At 52.1% G+C, this 19,336-nt stretch overlaps 2 protein-coding genes across 3 annotated transcripts; both read left to right on the top strand.

Moving 5' to 3' along the window:
- The first annotated feature begins 5,067 nt into the window (after nucleotides 1-5,067).
- NME4 (NME/NM23 nucleoside diphosphate kinase 4) lies at nucleotides 5,068-8,442 on the top strand. Of its 2 annotated transcripts, none has more exons than XM_036303192.1 (5): nucleotides 5,068-5,233; nucleotides 6,869-7,002; nucleotides 7,280-7,381; nucleotides 7,481-7,593; nucleotides 7,918-8,442. In XM_036303192.1, the coding sequence occupies exons 1-5, from the start codon at nucleotides 5,143-5,145 to the stop codon at nucleotides 8,141-8,143; spliced, it is 666 nt and encodes a 221-aa protein (XP_036159085.1). In that variant the 5' UTR covers nucleotides 5,068-5,142; the 3' UTR covers nucleotides 8,144-8,442. The 2 variants fall into 2 exon arrangements, with proteins under 2 accessions (XP_036159085.1, XP_036159086.1); XM_036303193.1 differs by having other exon boundaries at nucleotides 5,078-5,233; nucleotides 8,020-8,442.
- Nucleotides 8,443-10,005: 1,563 nt separating this feature from the next.
- Nucleotides 10,006-17,074, top strand: DECR2 (2,4-dienoyl-CoA reductase 2). The gene is made up of 9 exons (XM_036303153.1): nucleotides 10,006-10,273; nucleotides 10,868-10,936; nucleotides 12,910-12,961; nucleotides 13,568-13,703; nucleotides 13,976-14,100; nucleotides 14,206-14,299; nucleotides 14,497-14,601; nucleotides 15,071-15,279; nucleotides 16,359-17,074. The coding sequence occupies exons 1-8, from the start codon at nucleotides 10,194-10,196 to the stop codon at nucleotides 15,277-15,279; spliced, it is 870 nt and encodes a 289-aa protein (XP_036159046.1). The 5' UTR covers nucleotides 10,006-10,193; the 3' UTR covers nucleotides 16,359-17,074.
- Nucleotides 17,075-19,336: the final 2,262 nt, after the last annotated feature.

Below are 19,336 nucleotides of genomic sequence, written 5' to 3'. Positions count from 1 at the left end.
ACATCGATCAGCTGCCTCCTGCACATCTCCCACTGGGGATATGCCCGCAACCCAGGTACATGCCCTTGACCGGAATCGAACCTGGGACCCTTCAGTCCACAGACCGATGCTCTATCCACTGAGCCACCAAACCGGTTTCGGCCCAGGCTGATTTTTGTCAGTGTTGTTAATCCTCACCTGAAGATATTTTTCCATTGATTTTTAGAGAGAGTAGAAAGACAGGGAAGAGACACAGAGAGAGAGAGATACACACACATCAACTGGTTGTCTCCTGCACGCGCCCCAATCAGGGCTGGGGATCAAGCCTGCAACCAAGGTATGTACCCTTTTCCAGAATCAAACCCCAGGACCCTTCAGTCCGTGGGTCAATGCTTTATCCACTGAGCCAAACTAGCTAGGGCTAATTTTTTTTTTTTTTTTTTTTTAAGCCAGAGAGAAGATGGGAGGAGAGAGAGAAACATCCATGTGAGAGCAAGACATGAATTGACTATCTCCTGCATGTCTCCTACCGGGGATCGACTCAGGACACTTGGGATTTTAACCAGGAATCTAACCAGCAACCTTTCTGTGCAAGGGATGACGCCCAACCAACTGAGCCACATGTGCCAGGTCCAAAGTTTTTCTTAAGTCTAATAAGCCTAACTAGTATTATCATCTATTATTAACATTTCATAAAGAAAAGTCATTTTCAACAGTTCCAGAACTGTTTGTCTCAATTGGCCATTTAAGTTTAATAGCAAAAGACTGGTTAATGGCCGAACCGGTTTGGCTCAGTGGATAGAGCTTCGGCCTGCGGACTCAGGGGTCCCAGCTTCGATTCCGGTCAAGGGCATGTACCTTGGTTGCTGGCACATCCCCACTGGGGGGCGTGCAGGAGGCAGCTGATCGATCTCTCTCATCGATGTTTCTGGCTCTCTATCCCTCTCCCTTCTTCTCTGTAAAAAATCAATAAAATATATTTAAAAAAAAAAAAAAAGACTGGTTAATGATTACAATGCACTGTAAAGCATTCAGAAGGAAAGGAGAATGATTTGTGGACCATTTGGGTTTTGTTTTTGTGTGTATGTGGCAGTTTTATTTTTTAATGAAATTATTTTTATATATTTTTAATTAATTTCAGAGAGGAAGGGAGAGGGGGAGAGATAGAAACATCAATGATGAGAGAGAATTACTGATCAGCTGCCTCCTGCACTGGGGATCGAGCCTGCAGCCAGGACATGTGCCCTGACCAGGAATCCAACTGTAACCTTCTGGTTCAGAGGTCAATACTCAACCACTGAGCCACACCGACCTGGCTTGTGTGGCAGGTTTTGTTATTAGTTTTAAAAATCAATACTTTTAAATGGAAAGAAACAGCTTGACCAAAAATCTGCCACAGAATTTTGAGACCCATTAAAACAAAATTTAATGAGGAAAAAAAGTCATTTTCCAACCTAAAGTAGGAAGTACATACATTCAGAATTATGCCTAAATAAAGGTTAGTTTTTTTTATTTTATTGATTTTTAGAGAGGGAGAGGAAGGAAGAGCTAGAGAGAAACATCAATTTGTTGTTCCACTTATTTTTTTAATATATTTTTTTATTGATTTCAGAGAGGAAGGGAGATAGAGAGATAGAAACATCAATGATAAGAGAGAATTATTGATTGGCTGCCTCCTGCAAGCCCCCCACTGGGGGGAGGGGATCAAGCCCAAAACCCAGGCATGTGCCCTTAGCTGGAATTGAACCTGGGACCCTTTAGTCCGCAGGCCGATGCTCTATCCACTGAGCCAAACTGGCGAAGTCTAAAGGTTAGTTTTGTTTTTTAAAGTTCAGCAAGTAGTTCTTATTTATCCTCTCTTTTTAAAACATAAGTTTTTATTGACCTTAGCAGTGGTTCTCAACCTTTAATACAGTTCCTCATGTTGTGGTGACCCCCAACCATAAAATTATTTTTGTTGCTACTTCATAACTGTAATTTTGCTACTGTTATGAATCGTAATGTAAATATCTGATATGCAGGATGTATTTTCATTGTTACAAATTGAACATAATTTGCCCTGGCCAGCTTGGCTCAGTGGATAGAGGGTCAACTTGGGAACTGAAGGGTCCCAGGTTTGATTCTAGCCAGGGGCACATGCCTGGGTTGCAGGCTCGATCCCCAGTAGGGGACGTGCAGGAGGCAGCCAATCAGTGATCCTCTGTCATCATTGATGTTTCTATCTCTCCTCCCTTCCTCTCTGAAATCAATAAAGAAATATATATATATATATAAAAAACAGAAAAAAACCCCAAATTGAACATAATTAAAGCATAGTGATTAATCACAAAAACAATATGTAATTATATATGTGTTTTCCGATGATCTTAGGCGACCCCTGTGAAAGGGTCGTTCGACCCCCAAAGGGGTCGCGACCCACAGGTTGGCGATCCACAGGTTGAGAACAGCTGCCTTAGAGAGAGAGGAAGGAAGGGGGACATAGAAACATTGATGGGCTGTTCCCTACTGGGAATTGAGCTCACAATCTCCGGCATGTGCCCTGACTGGGAATCAAACCTGCTACCTGCCACCTTTTAGTGCACAGGATGATGCTCCAAACAGCTTTGCCACACCAGCCAGGGCTTGATTTTTTTCTTATTTATTTATTTTTAGAGAAAAGAAGGGAGAGAGAGAAACATCAATGTGAGAGAGAAACTCAGTTGGTTACTGCTATTCCCCGACCCAGGTTCATCCTGAACTAAAACCTAGATATGTGCCTTGACTGGAAATTGAACTGGAAACCTTTTTGGTATACAGGAAGATGCTCCAACCAACTGAGCCACCCACCTAGGGCTGGAATAAAAAAGAAACTCCTTTAAATACTACACTGCTATAAAAAGGAAGGAACTTCTACCATTTGCAGCAGCATGGATGGTCCTGGAGAGCATTATGCTAAGTGAAATAAGTCAGTCAGAGAAAGATAAATATCACATGATCTCACTCATTTGTGGAACATAATGAACAACATAAACTGATTAACAAAAACAGATCCAGAGACAGAGAAGCATGATCAGATGCTCAAACCTTAGAGGGGCCCTAGCTGGTTTGGCTCAGTGGATAGAGCGTCGTCAGCCTGCGGACTTAAGGGTTCCAGGTTCGATTTGGTCAAGGGCACATGCCTGGGTTGCGGGCTTGATCCCCATTAGGGGATGTGCAGGAGGCAGCCAATCAGTGATCCTCTGTCATCATTGATGTTTCTATCTCTCTTTCCCTCTCCCTTCCTCTCTGAAATCAATAAAGATAAATTAAAAAAAAAAAAAAAACCTCAGAGGGAAGGTAGGGAAGGGTGGGGGTAAGGAGGAGAGATCAACCTAAGGACTTGTATGCATGCATATAAGCATAACCAATGGACACAGACACCAGGGGGTGAGGGCATAAGGCGGGGGCGGGGGGGGGGGCGGGTGGAAATGGGGGGTTAAGGACACATATGTAATACCTTAATCAATAAAGAAAAAAAGAAATTCCTGTCAATCCATGATTCTATATCCAGAAAAATCATTCTTTAAGAATGAAGACAAGCCCTGGGTGGTGATCTCAGTGGTTAGAGCTTCTGCCTGCACACTGGAGGGTCTTGGGTTTGATTCCAGTCAAAGGCACATACTGGGTTGCAGATTGCAGGTCCGCCCCCCGCCCCCAGTCAGGGCAAGTGTAGGGAGCAACCAACCCATGTGTCTCTCTCACATCTATGTTTCTCTCTCTCTCTCCCCCTTCCCTTTTACTCTCTCTAAAAGTAAATGGAAAAAAAACTCTCACTCTTTGGGTGAGGATTAAAAAAAAAGAACGAAGATAAAGCCGTGGCTGATGTGGCTCAGTTGGTTGGAGCGTTGTCTGTGCACCCGAAGGTTGCAGGTTCTGTTCCCAGTCAGGGCACATAGGTTTTGGGTTCCATCCCTGGTCCCCAGCATAGGTGAGGAACTCTTTTTTTTTTTATATATATATATATTTTATTGATTTTTTTACAGAGAGGAAGGGAGAAGGATAGAGAGTTAGAAACAACGATGAGAGAGAAACATCGATCAGCTGCCTCCTGCATACCCCCCACTGGGGATGTGCCTGCAACCAAGGTACATGCCCTTGACTGGAATCGAACCTGGGACCCTTGAGTCTGCAGGCCGACGCTCTATCAACTGAGCCAAACCAGTCAGGGCGCAACTCTTGATATATGTCTCACATTGATGCTTCTCTCTCTGTCTTTCTCTTCCTCCCGCTAAAGAATAAAAAATTAAAAGAATAAATACATTTTTTTTAGATAAAAGAAAACCAAGGTGTGGCCAGCCAATCTGAATGACAAAAAAAATGCTAACAAGCTAGATCTTATATTGTCTTAACACAGAGACACACAATAATAATTAATAATAATAATAATAATAGCCCTAACCGGTTTGGCTCAGTGGATAGAGCTTCCGCCTGCGAACCGAAGGGTCCCAGGTTCGATTCCGTTCAAGGGCATGTACCTTGACTGCGGGCACATCACCAGTAGGGGGTGTGCAGGAGGCAGCTGATCGATGTTTCTAACTCTCTATCCCTCTCCCTTCCTCTCTGTAAAAAAATCAATAAAATATATTTTAAAATAATAATAATAATAATAATAAAGAGGGTGGGAGAAAACTTTTGGAGATGTGGATATGTTTATGGCATATATTGCGATGGTTTCACATTTATATACTTATCTCCAAATCCTACGCATTAAATATATACAGATTTTCATTTGTCAGTATTTAATGACTGCGTCGGTATGAAAACGAATATGATTCATGCTGAGTTCATATTATTATCGATTTTTTTCTTCCGATTTTAACAGAAATTGACATATTTTTCCTTGGGCCCTACAAGCGGAGAACAGTCGGGGGTGGGGTCGAGCAGGGAAAGGGGCGGGGATAGAGGGGGAGGAGGCCAGCGCTTCTCCAGGCTGTCCACCTTATCCTTCTTCTCTTCTCCCCTCCATCTCTCCCTCCGCCCCTCCTTCCTTCCCCCAACCCCACCCCTCCGCTCCCCTTGCCTTTCTCCCTCCCCCCGCCCCTCTCTCCGTCCCTCCGCCCCTCCTCCTTTCTTCCCTCCCTGGAAGCGTTATAATCCCCGCGCTCCCTCCTCCAGTGTTCAGCCAGCGCCCACGGCCTGGGCGCCATGAGCGGCCTCTTCGGGCGCGCGGTGCTGAGGGAGGTGGTGTGCGGCTCGCGGGCCTGGGTGCCCAGCCTGCTCGTGCGCCCCTGCTCGGGTGAGTCGGGGGAGGGGATCGGCAGCAGGCGCCTCCTAGCCGTGGTTGGCGCACAGGCTGCGGGCCCAGACCCCGCAGTCCTCCTGACTCGCTGGGAAGCCTTGGGGCGCCGAGCGGGTGTGGGGGGCGATCGAAGTCCCGGAAGGCGCGCTCCTTGGGTTCCTGCTGGGGCGGGCCGGGGTCCTGCATCCCTCCCACCCCTCTCATTGCCCTCCAACCCCCCACGCCTGCCGCCCACCTCCCCAGGTGCCTCGGGGCAGAGGGACCCAAGGACTCAGGAGCAGAAGGAAGCCAGAGGCCTAGGGGCCGCATTGGGTGGCGAAGGGATCCCTGCGGAGCTGGGGCTCCTGAGAGGGAAGTCCTTCTCCGCAGACGAAAACTCCTCCCTCGGAACCGCTGTGGTGTTTTCTCTAGGCCCTAAGTCGCCTGGCCGGACCTCCTTGGGGCCCTGGGGCCTTTATCTGTAACCGGTCCTCTCCCCTGACTGAGAGCCAGATGCCATGTGTTCCAGACGCTGGCAAGAGCGCACTGCCATCTTTCCAGGCCAGGCTAGACAGCAGGTCCCGAGGCTCTGGATTTGGGGGGAACAAACAAGTCAGGGGGCTTCTTCCCCAGTGGGCCTCATTTGGCCCTGAAGGGGTGTGCCAGCAGGTCACCCACTGCACAGGCTTTGGTTAGTTTCCTCCTGGGGATGAGGAATGGCAGCTGCAGATGCCCCCTGGCACGCTGGCCGGCTCCAGTCTTATTCTCATTTCTCCACCAGTTCTGTCTCCGAAGGACTTTGCAGGACATCCAGGGTCTGGGCTCTCGTCAAAAGCACATTTGAGCCTGGATCCAGTGCTGTGGGTTTGCATAACTCAGAAGTGGCTTGGGCTGCAGGAGGGTGATGCAGCCTCCCGTCTCCTTAGCTGTGTCGGGGCCGGGCTCAATGCTCTCCTTGGCTCTGGAAGCTCCCCGCCTTAAAACCTCACAGCAGCACAGAGCTCCTGCCTGGCCAGTGAGGTGTAAGAGAAGTCCTCCAGGCTTCCTCACCTGCAGACAGGAACCTCTCTACTTTCCTCCTCAACCCCCCCGGGTCCCTTTGTCCTGGCGTCTGTGGCCTACCCGGTGGGGAGAACATACTGCGTTTCTCCCTGGCTCTCTGCTATTCTTTCACCTGAGACCCAGAAGATGGGCTCTGGGTCCTTGGTGATGTGGCAGTGTCTGTGCTATCACCCCCAAGGACAGGAGTCAAAAGTGAGGCCAGGAGTCAAAAGTGAGGCCAGGAGTCAAAAGTGAGGCCAGGAGTCAAAAGTGAGGCCAGGAGTCGTGCTTTCTTTCCAGTGAATCATCCCTGGGTCTCCTGGCTCTCAGGGGACACCAGCTCCATCATGAGCAGCTTCTGCTACTGCCTGGGAGGGAGCTATGGCCCCTCCAACGGTTGGAAGCCCCCAGGAATCCAGTGCCCTGATTATCCCTGACAGGCAGCCCCCTGCTGGGCGATTCCTGGCTGCGGGCACCACACTTACCCCCCTCCAGAGCTGCTCTGGCAGAGGCAGACACCGTAGCCCAGGTGACATCTGGGTCCCGGCAGGGAACACAGGTCAGGAGACATGAAAAGGTGAGGCAGCATCCCTGAACCCTCCTCTTCTAAAGGAGGGCCCTCCTGGACCCTGGAGCGGACCCTGGTGGCCGTGAAGCCAGATGGGGTGCAGCGGCGGCTTGTTGGGGATGTGATCCGGCGTTTTGAGAGGAGGGGCTTCAAGCTGGTGGGGATGAAGATGATTCAGGTACCAGGGCTCTTGGCCTGTGGGTGTCCCTCAGTGCACTAGGGGGAGGGCTTCTTACAGACCCCAGAACCTCAGCCCTTCGTGTCAGTCCTGCTCCAGGAGGAGTGTCCTGGTGGAAGTACAAGGGGAGGGATGGAGAGGTGGAGTTGGTATCTCCTGCACTGCTGTGCTTGACACGCCGGCTCATGTAGGTGTTTTCTGCAAAGTCATTGCCCTAGTGCCCACTGGGGCGCCCTCTCCAGGGACTCCTCTCACTCCTTCTCCCAATGCCACACAGGCGCCAGAGAGCATCCTCGCTGAGCACTACCACGACCTTCAGAGGAAGCCCTTCTACCCAGCCCTCATCAGCTACATGAGCTCTGGCCCCGTGGTGGCCATGGTATGACCTGGTGTAAGGGGTGGAGGGCCCTGGATTGAACCTAGAGCTGCTGAGCCCTCGGTGATCCCGCTTCTCCTGACCTTTATCTCTGTGCTGCAGGTCTGGGAAGGCCCCAATGTGGTCTGTACCTCAAGGGCCATGATAGGGCACACGGACTCAGCCGAGGCTGCCCCCGGCACCATTCGAGGTGACTTCAGCTTCCACATCAGCAGGTACTGGGGCCCTGGCACACTCAGCCACAAGCTCATTGTTTTGCTGGGCGAACGTTAAGCCAGAGAGACTTTTGACGTGGGACATCACACCTCTTACTTGCTAGTCTCAGGGAGATAAAGCATTCCCTGAGCGTTGTGTATGTACTCCGTCATCACGGTCTGTTGTCTCACTCTATCTTGCCAGGTACTCTGAGGGAGGACTGGTGGGCAAATGAGGCTCCCAGTAACAGCCTGGGCTGGTCCATGAGGTTGTAAGAGGCCGAGGCCAGGCTGGAACCCAGTTTTCTAGCTCCCCTCTTCTTCCTTTCCCCTCTGCATAATCAGCTTGCTCCTCTGGACAGTAGGGAATCAGCAGACCTTTCCCAGGACCTCCCAGGTGCATGTGGAAGCCTGTGCCTTACCTTTGCTACCTGTTACCTGGCACAGGAACATCATCCACGCCAGCGACTCCGTGGAGGGGGCCCAGCGGGAGATCCAGCTGTGGTTCCAGAGCAATGAGCTGGTTGACTGGGCAGACGAAGGCCACCGGAGCAGCCTCTACACAGCCTGAACCTCAGGCTGCCCTAGGCTGCCCCCAGCATCCACCCAGGACCAACTACCTCTGTCCACAAGAACTTGAGCCCACACTGTGCTCTGCCCATCTGTCCCAGACCACTTCCCTGTTCACCGTCGGCTTCAGCCCAGAGCAGTTGAGCCAACTTTATGTGCCTTTTGGTATCTTAAACCAGCAAGAGATTGGACCAAATCCTTTCCATACCAAAATGCCAGACCACTTTTGGGGGGGTCTCCAAAAGTGGTTTAACCTCCCCTCCCCCACAGGGGACACATTAAAATTCCTTGTGCTGTGCATGGGGGTGGAGCGCTCATTATGTCAGTGGCTAGGTACTAATGAGGCCTTTACACAAGGTTGTATAAACCAGTACGAGGTCAATAGAACCTATGACTCAGGCAGAGATCCAGAGACCTCCAACCTGAAATCTGGGGGAATCCAAGCTGGGCCCTGAAGCTGGTGCTGTCCCCACACCAAATCATTCTGATTCCACTGAAGAAGGAGCTTCCTGCCTTGGACAGGACTGGAGGGTGGCAGGAACGGGTGGCTGGGGAGGTGGTGGCTAAGACCACCCTCAGGGCAGAAAGCTTGGTGACCATAACCTCCTCCCCTCTTCATGGCTTCATGTGGCTGAGGCTGCCTGGTGTTTACTTGTCTTCATGTTGACACTACATCTCACCCCTAGTCCCCATGTGTCCCTACTCACTCTTGACAGGTACTGGACACTGCACATCATTACATCTGCTAAGGATGGCTTGGTCCTTTTTCTTTTTTAAAAAAATATATTTTTTATTGACTTCAGAGAGAAAGGAAGAGGGAGAGAGAGATAGAAACACCAATGATCAGAGAGAATCATTGATTTGCTGCCTCCTGCACACCCCCTACTGGGGATCGAGCCCCCAACCCAGGCATGTGCCCTTGACTGGAATTAAACCCAGGACCCTTCAGTCCGCAGGCCGACGCTCTATCCGATGAGCCAAACCAGCTAGGGCTGGCTTGGTCCTCATTTGCTATTTTTTCCTTCTTACAGTTCTTTTTTAGGTTTTTTTTTTGTTTGTTTGTTTGTTTTTTTTAAAGAGATGGGAACATCAATGAGCTAGAAACATTAATGAGAGAGAAACATCAACATTGATGGGCTGCCTCCTCTGCATGCCCCCTATTGGGGATCAAACCCTGACCTGGAGTCAAACCAGCGACCTCTTGGTCCATGGGTTGATGCTCAACCACTGAACCACCTGGCCGGGCTTTTTCTCCTTCTTTTTTTTTTCTTTTCTCCTTCTTGATGAAGGATGGTTGCCCTGACATGTATTGCTTTTGAAACGGGTCATTTTAGGAACTGGCACTGGGCCTGGAGAAGTGAAGCAGAGGCCTTCCTGAGGCTTTCCTTGGCCGCAGTCTCCTTCCCTCCTCTTTGATATTTATGCAGCAGGGTAGGCAGGTGTCTGGGAGGCAAGGGCATTTAAACGCTGAGCACTTCCCAACCAGCTGTTTTAAATGCACAGCTGGGCCAGCCTGACCTTAACCCGGGAAGGAGTGTCCGCTGTATCCAGCTGGCTCCGACCACGGTACTAACACCCAGTCTTGTGGAGAGGACGTAGTCTTGTGGACAGTTTGGAGGCCCACGCACCTGGCCTCGGCCACAGAAATCCGCCTGCAGCACTCCGCTCGCGGCTGCCGCGGTTCTGGGACAGACCAGCCACCCCATTCTCGGCAGGCATGTGGCCACAGTGCTGCAAGATGTCCCGGGAAAAGCTGGGAGGCAGCCTTGGGTAGGGCTAACGGGGGCGGGGGCGGTGGTCCTGGGCGGAGCGAGGGGCCACTGTGCAGGGCGGGCGTCCAGAGAAGAGCGAGGGGGCCGGGCGTCCGGGGAGGAGCGAGGGCGCCTGCGGGAGGGGTGGCGGCGATGGGGCGGGACCTCCGTTTCCCCGGACTCTACCGGTGCTCAGAAGTGACGTGGCGAGAGCGCCGCTAGTCCTGGTGGTGGCAGCTGGTGCTCTGATCCGAAGCAGGTCCCTGCTGTCCTCGCTGCCGCGGGTCCGTGCCGAGCGCCATGGCCCAGCCGCCGCCCGATGTCAGCGAGGACGACTGCCTCCCGGAGTACCGCCACCTCTTTTGCCCCGACCTGCTCCGGTGAGGGCCTCGTCCTGGTCTGCCTTTGAGAGCGGGGTCAGGAACTGGGGAGTGGGGCCCGGGGTTCGGGGCGTCCGAGTGCTCCGGTACTTTGATCCTTGCACTGTGGAGAGCGCGTTCTGTTTGGCTTGGCCAGCGCCGGGGGATGTTGCGAGTGGCAGTTCTGGGAGGGAGGGAGGGAGGGAGGGAGTGAGGGGCAGGTGGAGGACAGCTTGTATGTTTTGAAAACATTACTCACTGAACTGACAACTTTATGAATAGAGAATTTGAGGCTGAAATTGGATTGCCCGGAGACCCAGAAAGCCTAGGCATGCAGGCTTTAGCGTTTTATTTTCTTACAAAAATCATCCACGTTATTTGTTACCAGTCTAAATGTGATAGAGGTGCCCAGTTCGTAGGGTCAAAGTCCTCCCAGAGCCACAGCCTTCCCCGACTCCCCAGTTTACGGGGATATCTTTAAAAAGCCTCGTGTTGTTGTTGTTTTAATTCTTTATTGTTTAAAGTATTACGTAAGTCTCCTTACACCGCCCCCCACCATTGACCTCTCCCTGGCTGCCCCCACCCCCAAAAAAGCCTCGTGTTTCCTTCCCCCAGGGACAAAGTCGCCTTCATCACAGGCGGTGGCTCTGGGATCGGATTCCGGATTGCTGAGATTTTTATGAGGTGAGCACTCCTCTGTTTGATATGTGCCCACCGCCCCATCTCCACTACTGACTCTCACACTTCCTCACACCTTCCCGCTGGATCCTGGGATTCCCGGGCAAGAGGCTGGTGGGTGAGGGAACCCCTCTAGGCAATGAGCCATTTAAGAACATCTGAAAGGGGCCAAGTGCTGTCCTAGGGGAGGCAGGACTCCAGGGCCCTCTCCCAGACCTCAGTGGAGACTGTGTGGCTGTGGTCTGAGCACCCTCATTTATACAAAGAGGGAGGGTTCCACAGTGTGAGGTAACTCCCTTGCAGAGCCCCCTGGGGCCTGGCTGTGAGCCAGAGTCATGGAGGGCCCAGTTGCATGTGGAACACACTGTCTCTTGAGACACAAGTTCTGTGGCCTCAGGCCCAAATCGAATATTTATCACCCCGACCTGGGAAAGGCCCAGAGTTAGGCTGGGGTTGGGGGAGAGGGAGCCTGTTGATATCCTAGGGACCCTCTCCAATTTCTCCTGGACCCTCACTTTTCATACCAGGGAGGTGAGCCCCACTGGACAAGATTTTGGGAATCATTCGTTCTAGGTGAACTTTTTGCCAAACTGGTGGCTTTGGGCATGTTGCTTCTATGAACAGAGTATGACTAGCTGGTCAGGGTCATTTTTTTTTTAAATATATTTTATTGATTTTTTACAGAGAAGAAGGGAGAGGGATAGAAAGTCAGAAACATCGATGAGAGAGATCGATCAGCTGCCTCCTGCACGCCCCACAGTGGGGACGTGCCTGCAACCAAGGTACATGCCCTTGACCGGAATCGAACCCGAGACCCTTGAATCCGCAGGCCGACGCTCTGTCCACTGAGCCAAACCGGTTCGGCTGGTCAGGGTCCTTTTGAGGAGCAGGTAGAACATGCTTAGAAGGTGATAGCTGCTATTGTTACTACCAACACTGTGAGGAGGTGACACTGTTGTAATGTACCCCACGAATCACACAAGGACACCTCAAGAAGTCGAATTAAAGAGTCACATTTATTGCAAATCCGGGACTATGAGGGGGTATTTCCCAAATCTCATAGTGATAAGATGGCCGCAACACCAGATTTATATAGGCAAAGATCACAAAGGTATAGATTACATCCCAAGGCTTGGAATGAGGAACCTGGTTTGCAAAAAAGCAGTTTACAGAAGCAGAAGCAGCATGTTATCTAAATTATAGTTTTGGGTCTCGGGTCACTGAGTTGACAGAAACACATTATCTAGAGCCCTCGGGTCTTGGGACCACTGAGTCAACAGACACACGTTATCTGGAGCCCTCTGACCTTGGGATAACTGTGCTGTCCTTCCCAGGTAAAGGAAAATGTGCTTTCTAGGACCAGTATGACCACAACCAATGAGATTTCACATTACAATCAATAGGGTATTTAATCAAATGGGGTGATTCATATAATTCAGAAAACAAATAACTTTTCTATTATTTTAGTAAACAAATAAGTACAGAAGCCAAACAGCAGGGTTAAAGTTAAACTATAGTTTCTACCTGAGATGATTGCTACCATACTCAGCACAGGGCAGGTGCCCTGACCTCAGAATGGGCTTTCTGTCCATCTCCAACATCACAGGGAGAGAGAACAGGGGCACGTGGGGCCATGCCAGGGGGACCCAGAAGGCCTCATGCACATGCGTGGGCCCCCATTTGATGTTCACAGCTGCTTTGGTGCTGTGCACATGGAGTTCGGGGCAGGGCCTGTATCCTGAGGCCAGCCAGAAATGCTGGGAGTGGGACTAATGGCAGCCATCTGAAGTCTCACCACAGTGGCTTAGCTGTGTTCAGACCCCTGTGTCCTCTGACAGCTGTACCTTCAACATTGAGCTGGTGTTTCAGCCCAAGAGACCCTTGGAGGAAGGGGGCTCTGCTTAGAGCTCTGGGCAGGACCCCATCTGGGTTTATCTCTTGCGCCTTGCCATCCTCACTCCTGCCCTCTGGCTTTGCAGGCACGGCTGCCACACGGTCATTGCCAGCAGGAGTTTTCCGAGAGTATCAATGGTAAGGTGTCTCTACTATGCCTACCCCATCCATGGGTGGCTGTGGAGACCCAGAGCCTGGACCTGGAGGGTCCTGAGACCCAGAGGATGTTGACTCCAAAAGCTGCTCCTCTTCCAAATATCAAGCTTCGGTGGAGGTTGTCTCCCAGGAAAACACCTGGCTTTTAAAAACGTTTAATTATTGGGTCCTGTGAGGGACCCTCATGCTGAGTGGTACCGATGCTAAGAGAGATCTCTGAGCTCAGCTGGGTTATAATAGCGGTCCACATGTCCTACCCACCCAGGAGGAAGGTCTCACCCCTGCCACAGTGGGTCTCTGGGCAGGGACGGGAAGTCCGCTAGAGCTGCCACTGACCCATGACCAGTGGCCTGGAAGGTGATGTGGAGGGAGGAGTGTTGAATTTCTTAGAAATGCCCACGAGGGGTAGTGGACCCGGGGAATGGCTACCTGCCAGCTGCATCTCTCAAGAGTGGAGTCCAGCAACAAACCCTGGCTTCCCAGCAGAACCTGGACACATCCTCCTTGGATGCTGAAGGGCTGTTCTCTCTAGGCTGAGGCCACTTGGCCGATGCCCACCTCTTCTCTCCCTTCCTGTCTGACTTCTAGGCTGCCAGAAAGCTGGCTGCAGCCACTGGCCAGCGATGCCTCCCCGTGTCTATGGATGTCCGAGATCCCCCAGCCATCGTGGCTGCCGTGGACCAGGCACTGAAGGAGTTTGGAAAAATCGACATTCTCATAAACTGTGAGTCACTGTTAAGCTAGGCCAGAGGTTTTCTGATGAGTCAGCGATGCTAGACCTTCCTTCTTTGAAGTCCCAGAACTTTTATCCCGGGTTCCAGGCCACTGTCTTGGTCCAACTCTGTTCCTTCCAAGGCATTTCAGTGTGAACTTGGCTGAATCAGAGTCAGAGGCGATCTCAAGCCTCCTTCCCTGTCCAGCTTGTGCCGTCCTGAAGTCTGTGTGCTCTACCTGCCCAGGGATCCTGCACCATCTGTGTCTCCTTCCACCCTGCAGGTGCAGCCGGAAACTTCCTGTGCCCAGCCAGCTCATTGTCCTTCAATGCCTTCAAGACTGTGATGGACATCGATACCTTGGGCACATTCAACGTGTCTCACGTGCTCTACAAGAAGTTCTTCCGAGTGAGTGTTCTCTGGTTGGGACCTCCCCTCTTCTGGTGATCTGCTCGCTGACAAGCGCCCCCCTCACACACACACCCCCCGCCCCGTGTCCACCATGTGTTGCAGGACCATGGAGGAGTAATCGTGAACATCACCGCAACCCTGGGTACCCGGGGGCAGGTGCTCCAAGTGCACGCAGGCTCTGCCAAGGCGGCCGTGGGTATGGCACCCCTTCTGGTCTGCTCTCCTGGGTTCCTTAGGGTCCCTCTCCTGCCTGTCCCTGGAGGCCAACAGTGTCTGAGTGGGCAGTGGAGAGGCCCAGCCCTGACCCTGAGTCCCCGCTTCAACCCAGGCCACCCCAGAAGTCCAAGCAGCCCTGCATTCTCCCTCATGCCTGCCTGCCTTCCTTCCATGCAGATGCAATGACGCGGCACTTGGCCGTGGAGTGGGGTCCGCAGAACATCCGAGTCAACAGCCTTGCCCCCGGCCCTATCAGTGGCACGGAGGGGATCTGGCGGCTAGGTAAGGCTCTCAGAAAGCCCGGGCCCTCTTGGATGCTCCCCTAGGTACAGGCTCCACAGTGCCTCCCTGGGCTCCCCTCTCACCTGGCTGGGACAAGTGCCAACTTTTCATGGCTCCCTGGGGCTGGCAAGGAGCCATTTGTGGTTAGCACACAGCAGCAATGGACTAAGGATTAACTAGACTTGGGAAACCGCTCCCTTGAGGTCGAGGCCACAGGGCTACTGACCTTGATGTTTGAGTCAGAACCAAAGTGGGGCTTCCATGGAAGCTTCCAGAACCTTGGCAGCGTGTCCATCAAAAAGCCCTATGCCAGTTCTTTGGCAGTGTTACTCGGTACCTGGCGTGTCCCTGCTCTGCGAGGATGGTGCTAACAGTGCCCACAACGTTCTCGGATGTGGTTTAGAGAAGGCTGGGCTGGAGAGGGTGGAGGGCCTTGAGATCCTGTGGCTCACAGGGTTTGACCTCCCAGGTGGTCCCCACGCTGACAAGATCCTGGCCAGCCCCCTGCAGAGGCTGGGGAACAAGACGGAGATCGCCCACAGTGTACTCTACCTGGCCAGCCCTTTGGCATCCTACGTGACAGGGGCCTTGCTGGTGGTTGATGGCGGGGCATGGCTGACGTTACCTAATGACATGAAGCTGCTGGCGGATTTTGCATCCTTCTCTGCTAAGCTCTAGGTGATGTGCCACTCCCACCTTCTGGGTGTCATTTGTGTTCATGGCCCTTTCCCAAGACCCCACCCTGTGGGCTTTTGGTCACTGTTTGGGCCCTGATACGTTTTCACTCAACTCCTTGGGCATCTTTCGAGACATGTTCTTGGGCATGTTTGGGCTTCCACTACTCCAACAGACCAGGCCATATGCAGGTCAAGCTGGGGAGGGGTCTTCTTGGGTGGTACTGGGAGGGGGCCCAGCCAATGAGGCTCTACCCCAGATCTCAGAGCCCTCCTGAAAACCAGGGTGGTCATGGCTTGCCTGGCAGACAGGAATTCTCTCTCTCTCTGGGAGCTCCCCTCCGTGACCCTCTCCGGAAGCCTGAGGGCTGTTTGAGCCCATGCAAGGGTGCCATTGCTCTCTGCCTCCCCCCTCCCCCAATCCCAGTGGTGTGGCTGGTCCATGAAGCCTGCTTATCCCGGTTCTCTGAGCAGCAGCTTCCTCTGAGGAAGGCTGAGGCCCAACCCATGCCTCTGAACACCTATGCCCATCAAACCTCCTGGGTCACAATCACAGGGTGGTGGTAGAATGTCCTAGACTTTGGCTGTTTCCTGTCCCACCTGAGCGGGTGTGTATGGTCAGGGGATAGCCCAGGAGTTCACGGTTCAGTCACACTGTGAAGCCAGGTTTGGAGCAGGCTTCTGCGATGACCCCCACCATCCTCCTGGAGACGGGTTTGTGAGCACAGTGATGTTGAGAAGCCCCTCTTCTGAGGCCCTCTGTGCTTTGGTTGCCATCAGCCATGTTCTGAAGTGCCCGTGAGTGACCAGGCAGCTGGAGGTGGGGGGTGGGGGAAGTCTGGGCTGGGAAACCATCCACTGGGGTGAGGAGCACTCATCTAGGGGAGTTCTGGAAGAGGGCAGAAGGGGACTGCTGGTGTTTGCCCCCCAGGGGATACACAAGGCTTAGCTGCCCACTGCTGTCTCCTAGCCACTTGTGGGTGCTGCCCAGATGGCAGATACAGTTTCCTAGGCTGTGCAGGAGATGGGCCCTGGTGCGCTTCAGTCCTCTGTGACCTTGGTGTCTGCTGGCATTTCTGACAGGAGCTGGACAGCTGAAGCGAAGAAGGCATTCTGAAGGGGAGGCTGGTTCACAACCTACTCTTGGATTCCTGGGACTTGCCTCTCACTCAGCTGAGAACGCCAAACCAACCACCCCAGCAGAGCAGCTGAAGCAGAGACTAACCCCTCCTCTGAGAGCTATTCTGTGTTCCTGTCCCCTTCCCGTGGCCCATCTGTGCATGGGCAGGAGTGACTAGGCAGTGAGGCCAGCCTGCTGACCTGCCCGCACCACACAGATATCTGCCAAGGGGTGATTGGCATTCCAGAGCTCCCTCAAGAGTGGAGATGCAGACCAGTTGCTGGGGTACACCCCTCACCCCCTGACTTAGGGTTAGGGGCTATCCTGCTCTGCCTAGTCCCAGCCTGGGCTGGCCTCCTCCTGCCTATTTCCTCTCCCACCTGAGGGGGTGTGTATGTGAAGGCATAGCGCAGGAGTTCACAGGTCAGTCACATGTGAAGCCAAGTTTGGAGCAGGCTTCTGGGATGACCCCCCACCATCCTTCCTGGAGACAGATGCCTCAAGGTTCAAGCCCCTCAGAACTGCAGGTCAGCCCTCTGGTTAGGCACACAGTTCCATCCTTCCTTGTTGGTATCACCCATTTGTATAAGCACAGATCCTAGAGCTTTGCCAGAAAATACATTTCCTTAACCCTTTGCGGTCCAATTTTATTTTTGGAATTCAAACAGTCTGGTCCAAATTAATTGACGGGATTGAATGTTGAACTGGTTTGCAGTATTTCAGCCTCAACGTTGGACCTGCTCCTAGTGCCTGGTCTGTTGAGTCAGCCTCCACGTTGGACCGAAAAGGGTTAAAGAATAATATTTTTTATTATAAAACATCTATTCATTGGACTTTGCAAAATTTTTTAGAAGGAAAAGGAAGATACTTGAAAAGAATCACTGTGACCCGGTCATTTAGTGTTTCCTTCCTATCTTTTTCCTGTGAAGAGTTTAGAAAATGCTTCCTATCTAATGCCTGAACACCCTGCAAGGTCCCCATTTGCTCTTGGTCGGTTCCTACTGCCATTAGGGGGCTGAGTGTGAGTTCTGTGCCCCAGAGGACCATGCTCACTTGTCCCTTGTTCAAGTCCCTTCATTCTATGAAAAGAGACCACTTCTCCTCAACATGTGCAAGGGAGTGGCAGGGAAACCCCATGACCATCCCAGCTGGGAGGCCACCTGGCAGAGGGAGCATCTTTTGCTATTTAAAGGTGCTACCTGTTGTCAGGGAGACCAAAATGTGGTGCATCAAGTTCACCAGCAAGAAAGAATGGGCCCTCACTGGTTTGGCTTAGTGGATAGAGCGTCGGCCTACGGACTGAAGGGTACCGGTTCGATTCCAGTCAAGGGCACATACCTGGGTTGCGTGCTCTATCCCCAGTAGGGGACTTGCAGGAGGCAGCCAATCAATGATTCTCTCTCATTGTTGATTCTATCTCTCTCCCTTCTCTCTTCCTCTCTGAAATCAATAAAAATATATATAAAAAAAAAAAAGCCGAAACCGGTTTGGCTCTGGATAGAGCGTCGGCCTGCGGACTGAAAGGTCCCAGGTTCGATTCCGGTCAAGGGCATGTACCTGGGTTGCGGGCACTTCCCCATTGGGGGATGTGCAGGAGGCAGCTGATTGATGTTTCTCTCATTGATGTTTCTAACTCTCTATCCCTCTCCCTTCCTCTCTGTAAAAAATCAATAAAATATATTAAAAAAAAGAAAAGACAGAGGGGTCCTTATGATACTGCTGAGGGGACAAGACAAAAGAGTGAAAGCAGCTACTGGGGAGACCTGGCCAGTGAGAGGCAGAGGCAATCCTGAGGACCCCTCTCCCTATGCCAGAGAGCCTGGGCCTGCTGTCCTTCCTGAGGAGTAGGCCCCGGGGATGGCCTGAGGTGGGCGAGGGGGGTGTCCCACCATGGATGGCGAGGCTCTGCTGCTTTTGAAGGTTGGGATGCATGGTGAGGTGCAGGTTCCAGGGGTAAGCCCTTTATTGCTGTATTAGGGTGCTCCAGAAACAGAACCGATAAGATGTATATAGATATATATGGAATTTATTAGAAGGATTAAATAGGAGACCAAAAAAATCCCATGATTTGCAAGCTGGAGACTCAGGAGAGCCAATGGTGTAATTCAGTCAGAGTCAAAGGCCTAAGAACTAGGAGCTCTGATGGCCAAGGGCAGAAGAGAGAATTCTGCCATCAGTGGATTGGATGAGGTGATGCCACCCACATTGGTGAGGGTGGATCTTCCCTCAGTCTACTGTGCTAATCTCTTCTAGAGACACCCAACTATCTGGGCATCGCTTAGTGCAGTCAAGTTGACACATAACATTGATCATCACAGGTGCATACAGTAAAGTGTCTCCACACTCCATCTCCTGCACATGCTGGTCAGTTTGGTTATGAGAAATCAGCCTCTGGCTTAGTCTACCAGCCCAGGCTGTCATCCTGTAGGTACGGGATGACCACTGGGGGCTCGTGGGTCACAAGCATGTCCAGCAGGCTTCTCTCGCTGGGCAGTGAGACTGGTGATCCCAGGTGCAAGCTGGTGAGGAGGGCCAGGGGCACAGGGTGTGGCATCAGTCCCAGCTGTGGCACTTGGGCTCAGTGGCAACTGGCAAAGAACTAGGTTATCCCCTTCCACATTCATCTCAAAAATGCCCCTAGAAAATGCCAAGTTTTCTGAAAAGAAGGATAATTGTTTTATATGTGAACCCTAGTCAGAGTTTTCTTCAACCTTAGCCTTGGAAGCTGACTTACAGCCCTGCCAACTTGGCTCCCCCTTCGATGGGGTGAGGGTGTTTATCATCCTTTCAAAACTATACATAAAACATCAGCCAAGGCAGAGGACTGCCCCCCCTCCCCCAAAGAAGCTCTCACTTAGGGTACGGCCCTGCAGCCCTTTTTCCATATCTTCATTCTCAGGGAGCAGATGGACATGTTGAAAAGCATTGTACACTGTGTTTG

Source organism: Myotis myotis, unplaced genomic scaffold (genome assembly GCF_014108235.1).
Source record: "Myotis myotis isolate mMyoMyo1 unplaced genomic scaffold, mMyoMyo1.p scaffold_m19_p_35, whole genome shotgun sequence".
NCBI lineage: Eukaryota > Metazoa > Chordata > Mammalia > Chiroptera > Vespertilionidae > Myotis > Myotis myotis.
Note: the sequence above shows the minus strand (reverse complement) of the source record. Positions and strands in the feature narration are given on the sequence as shown.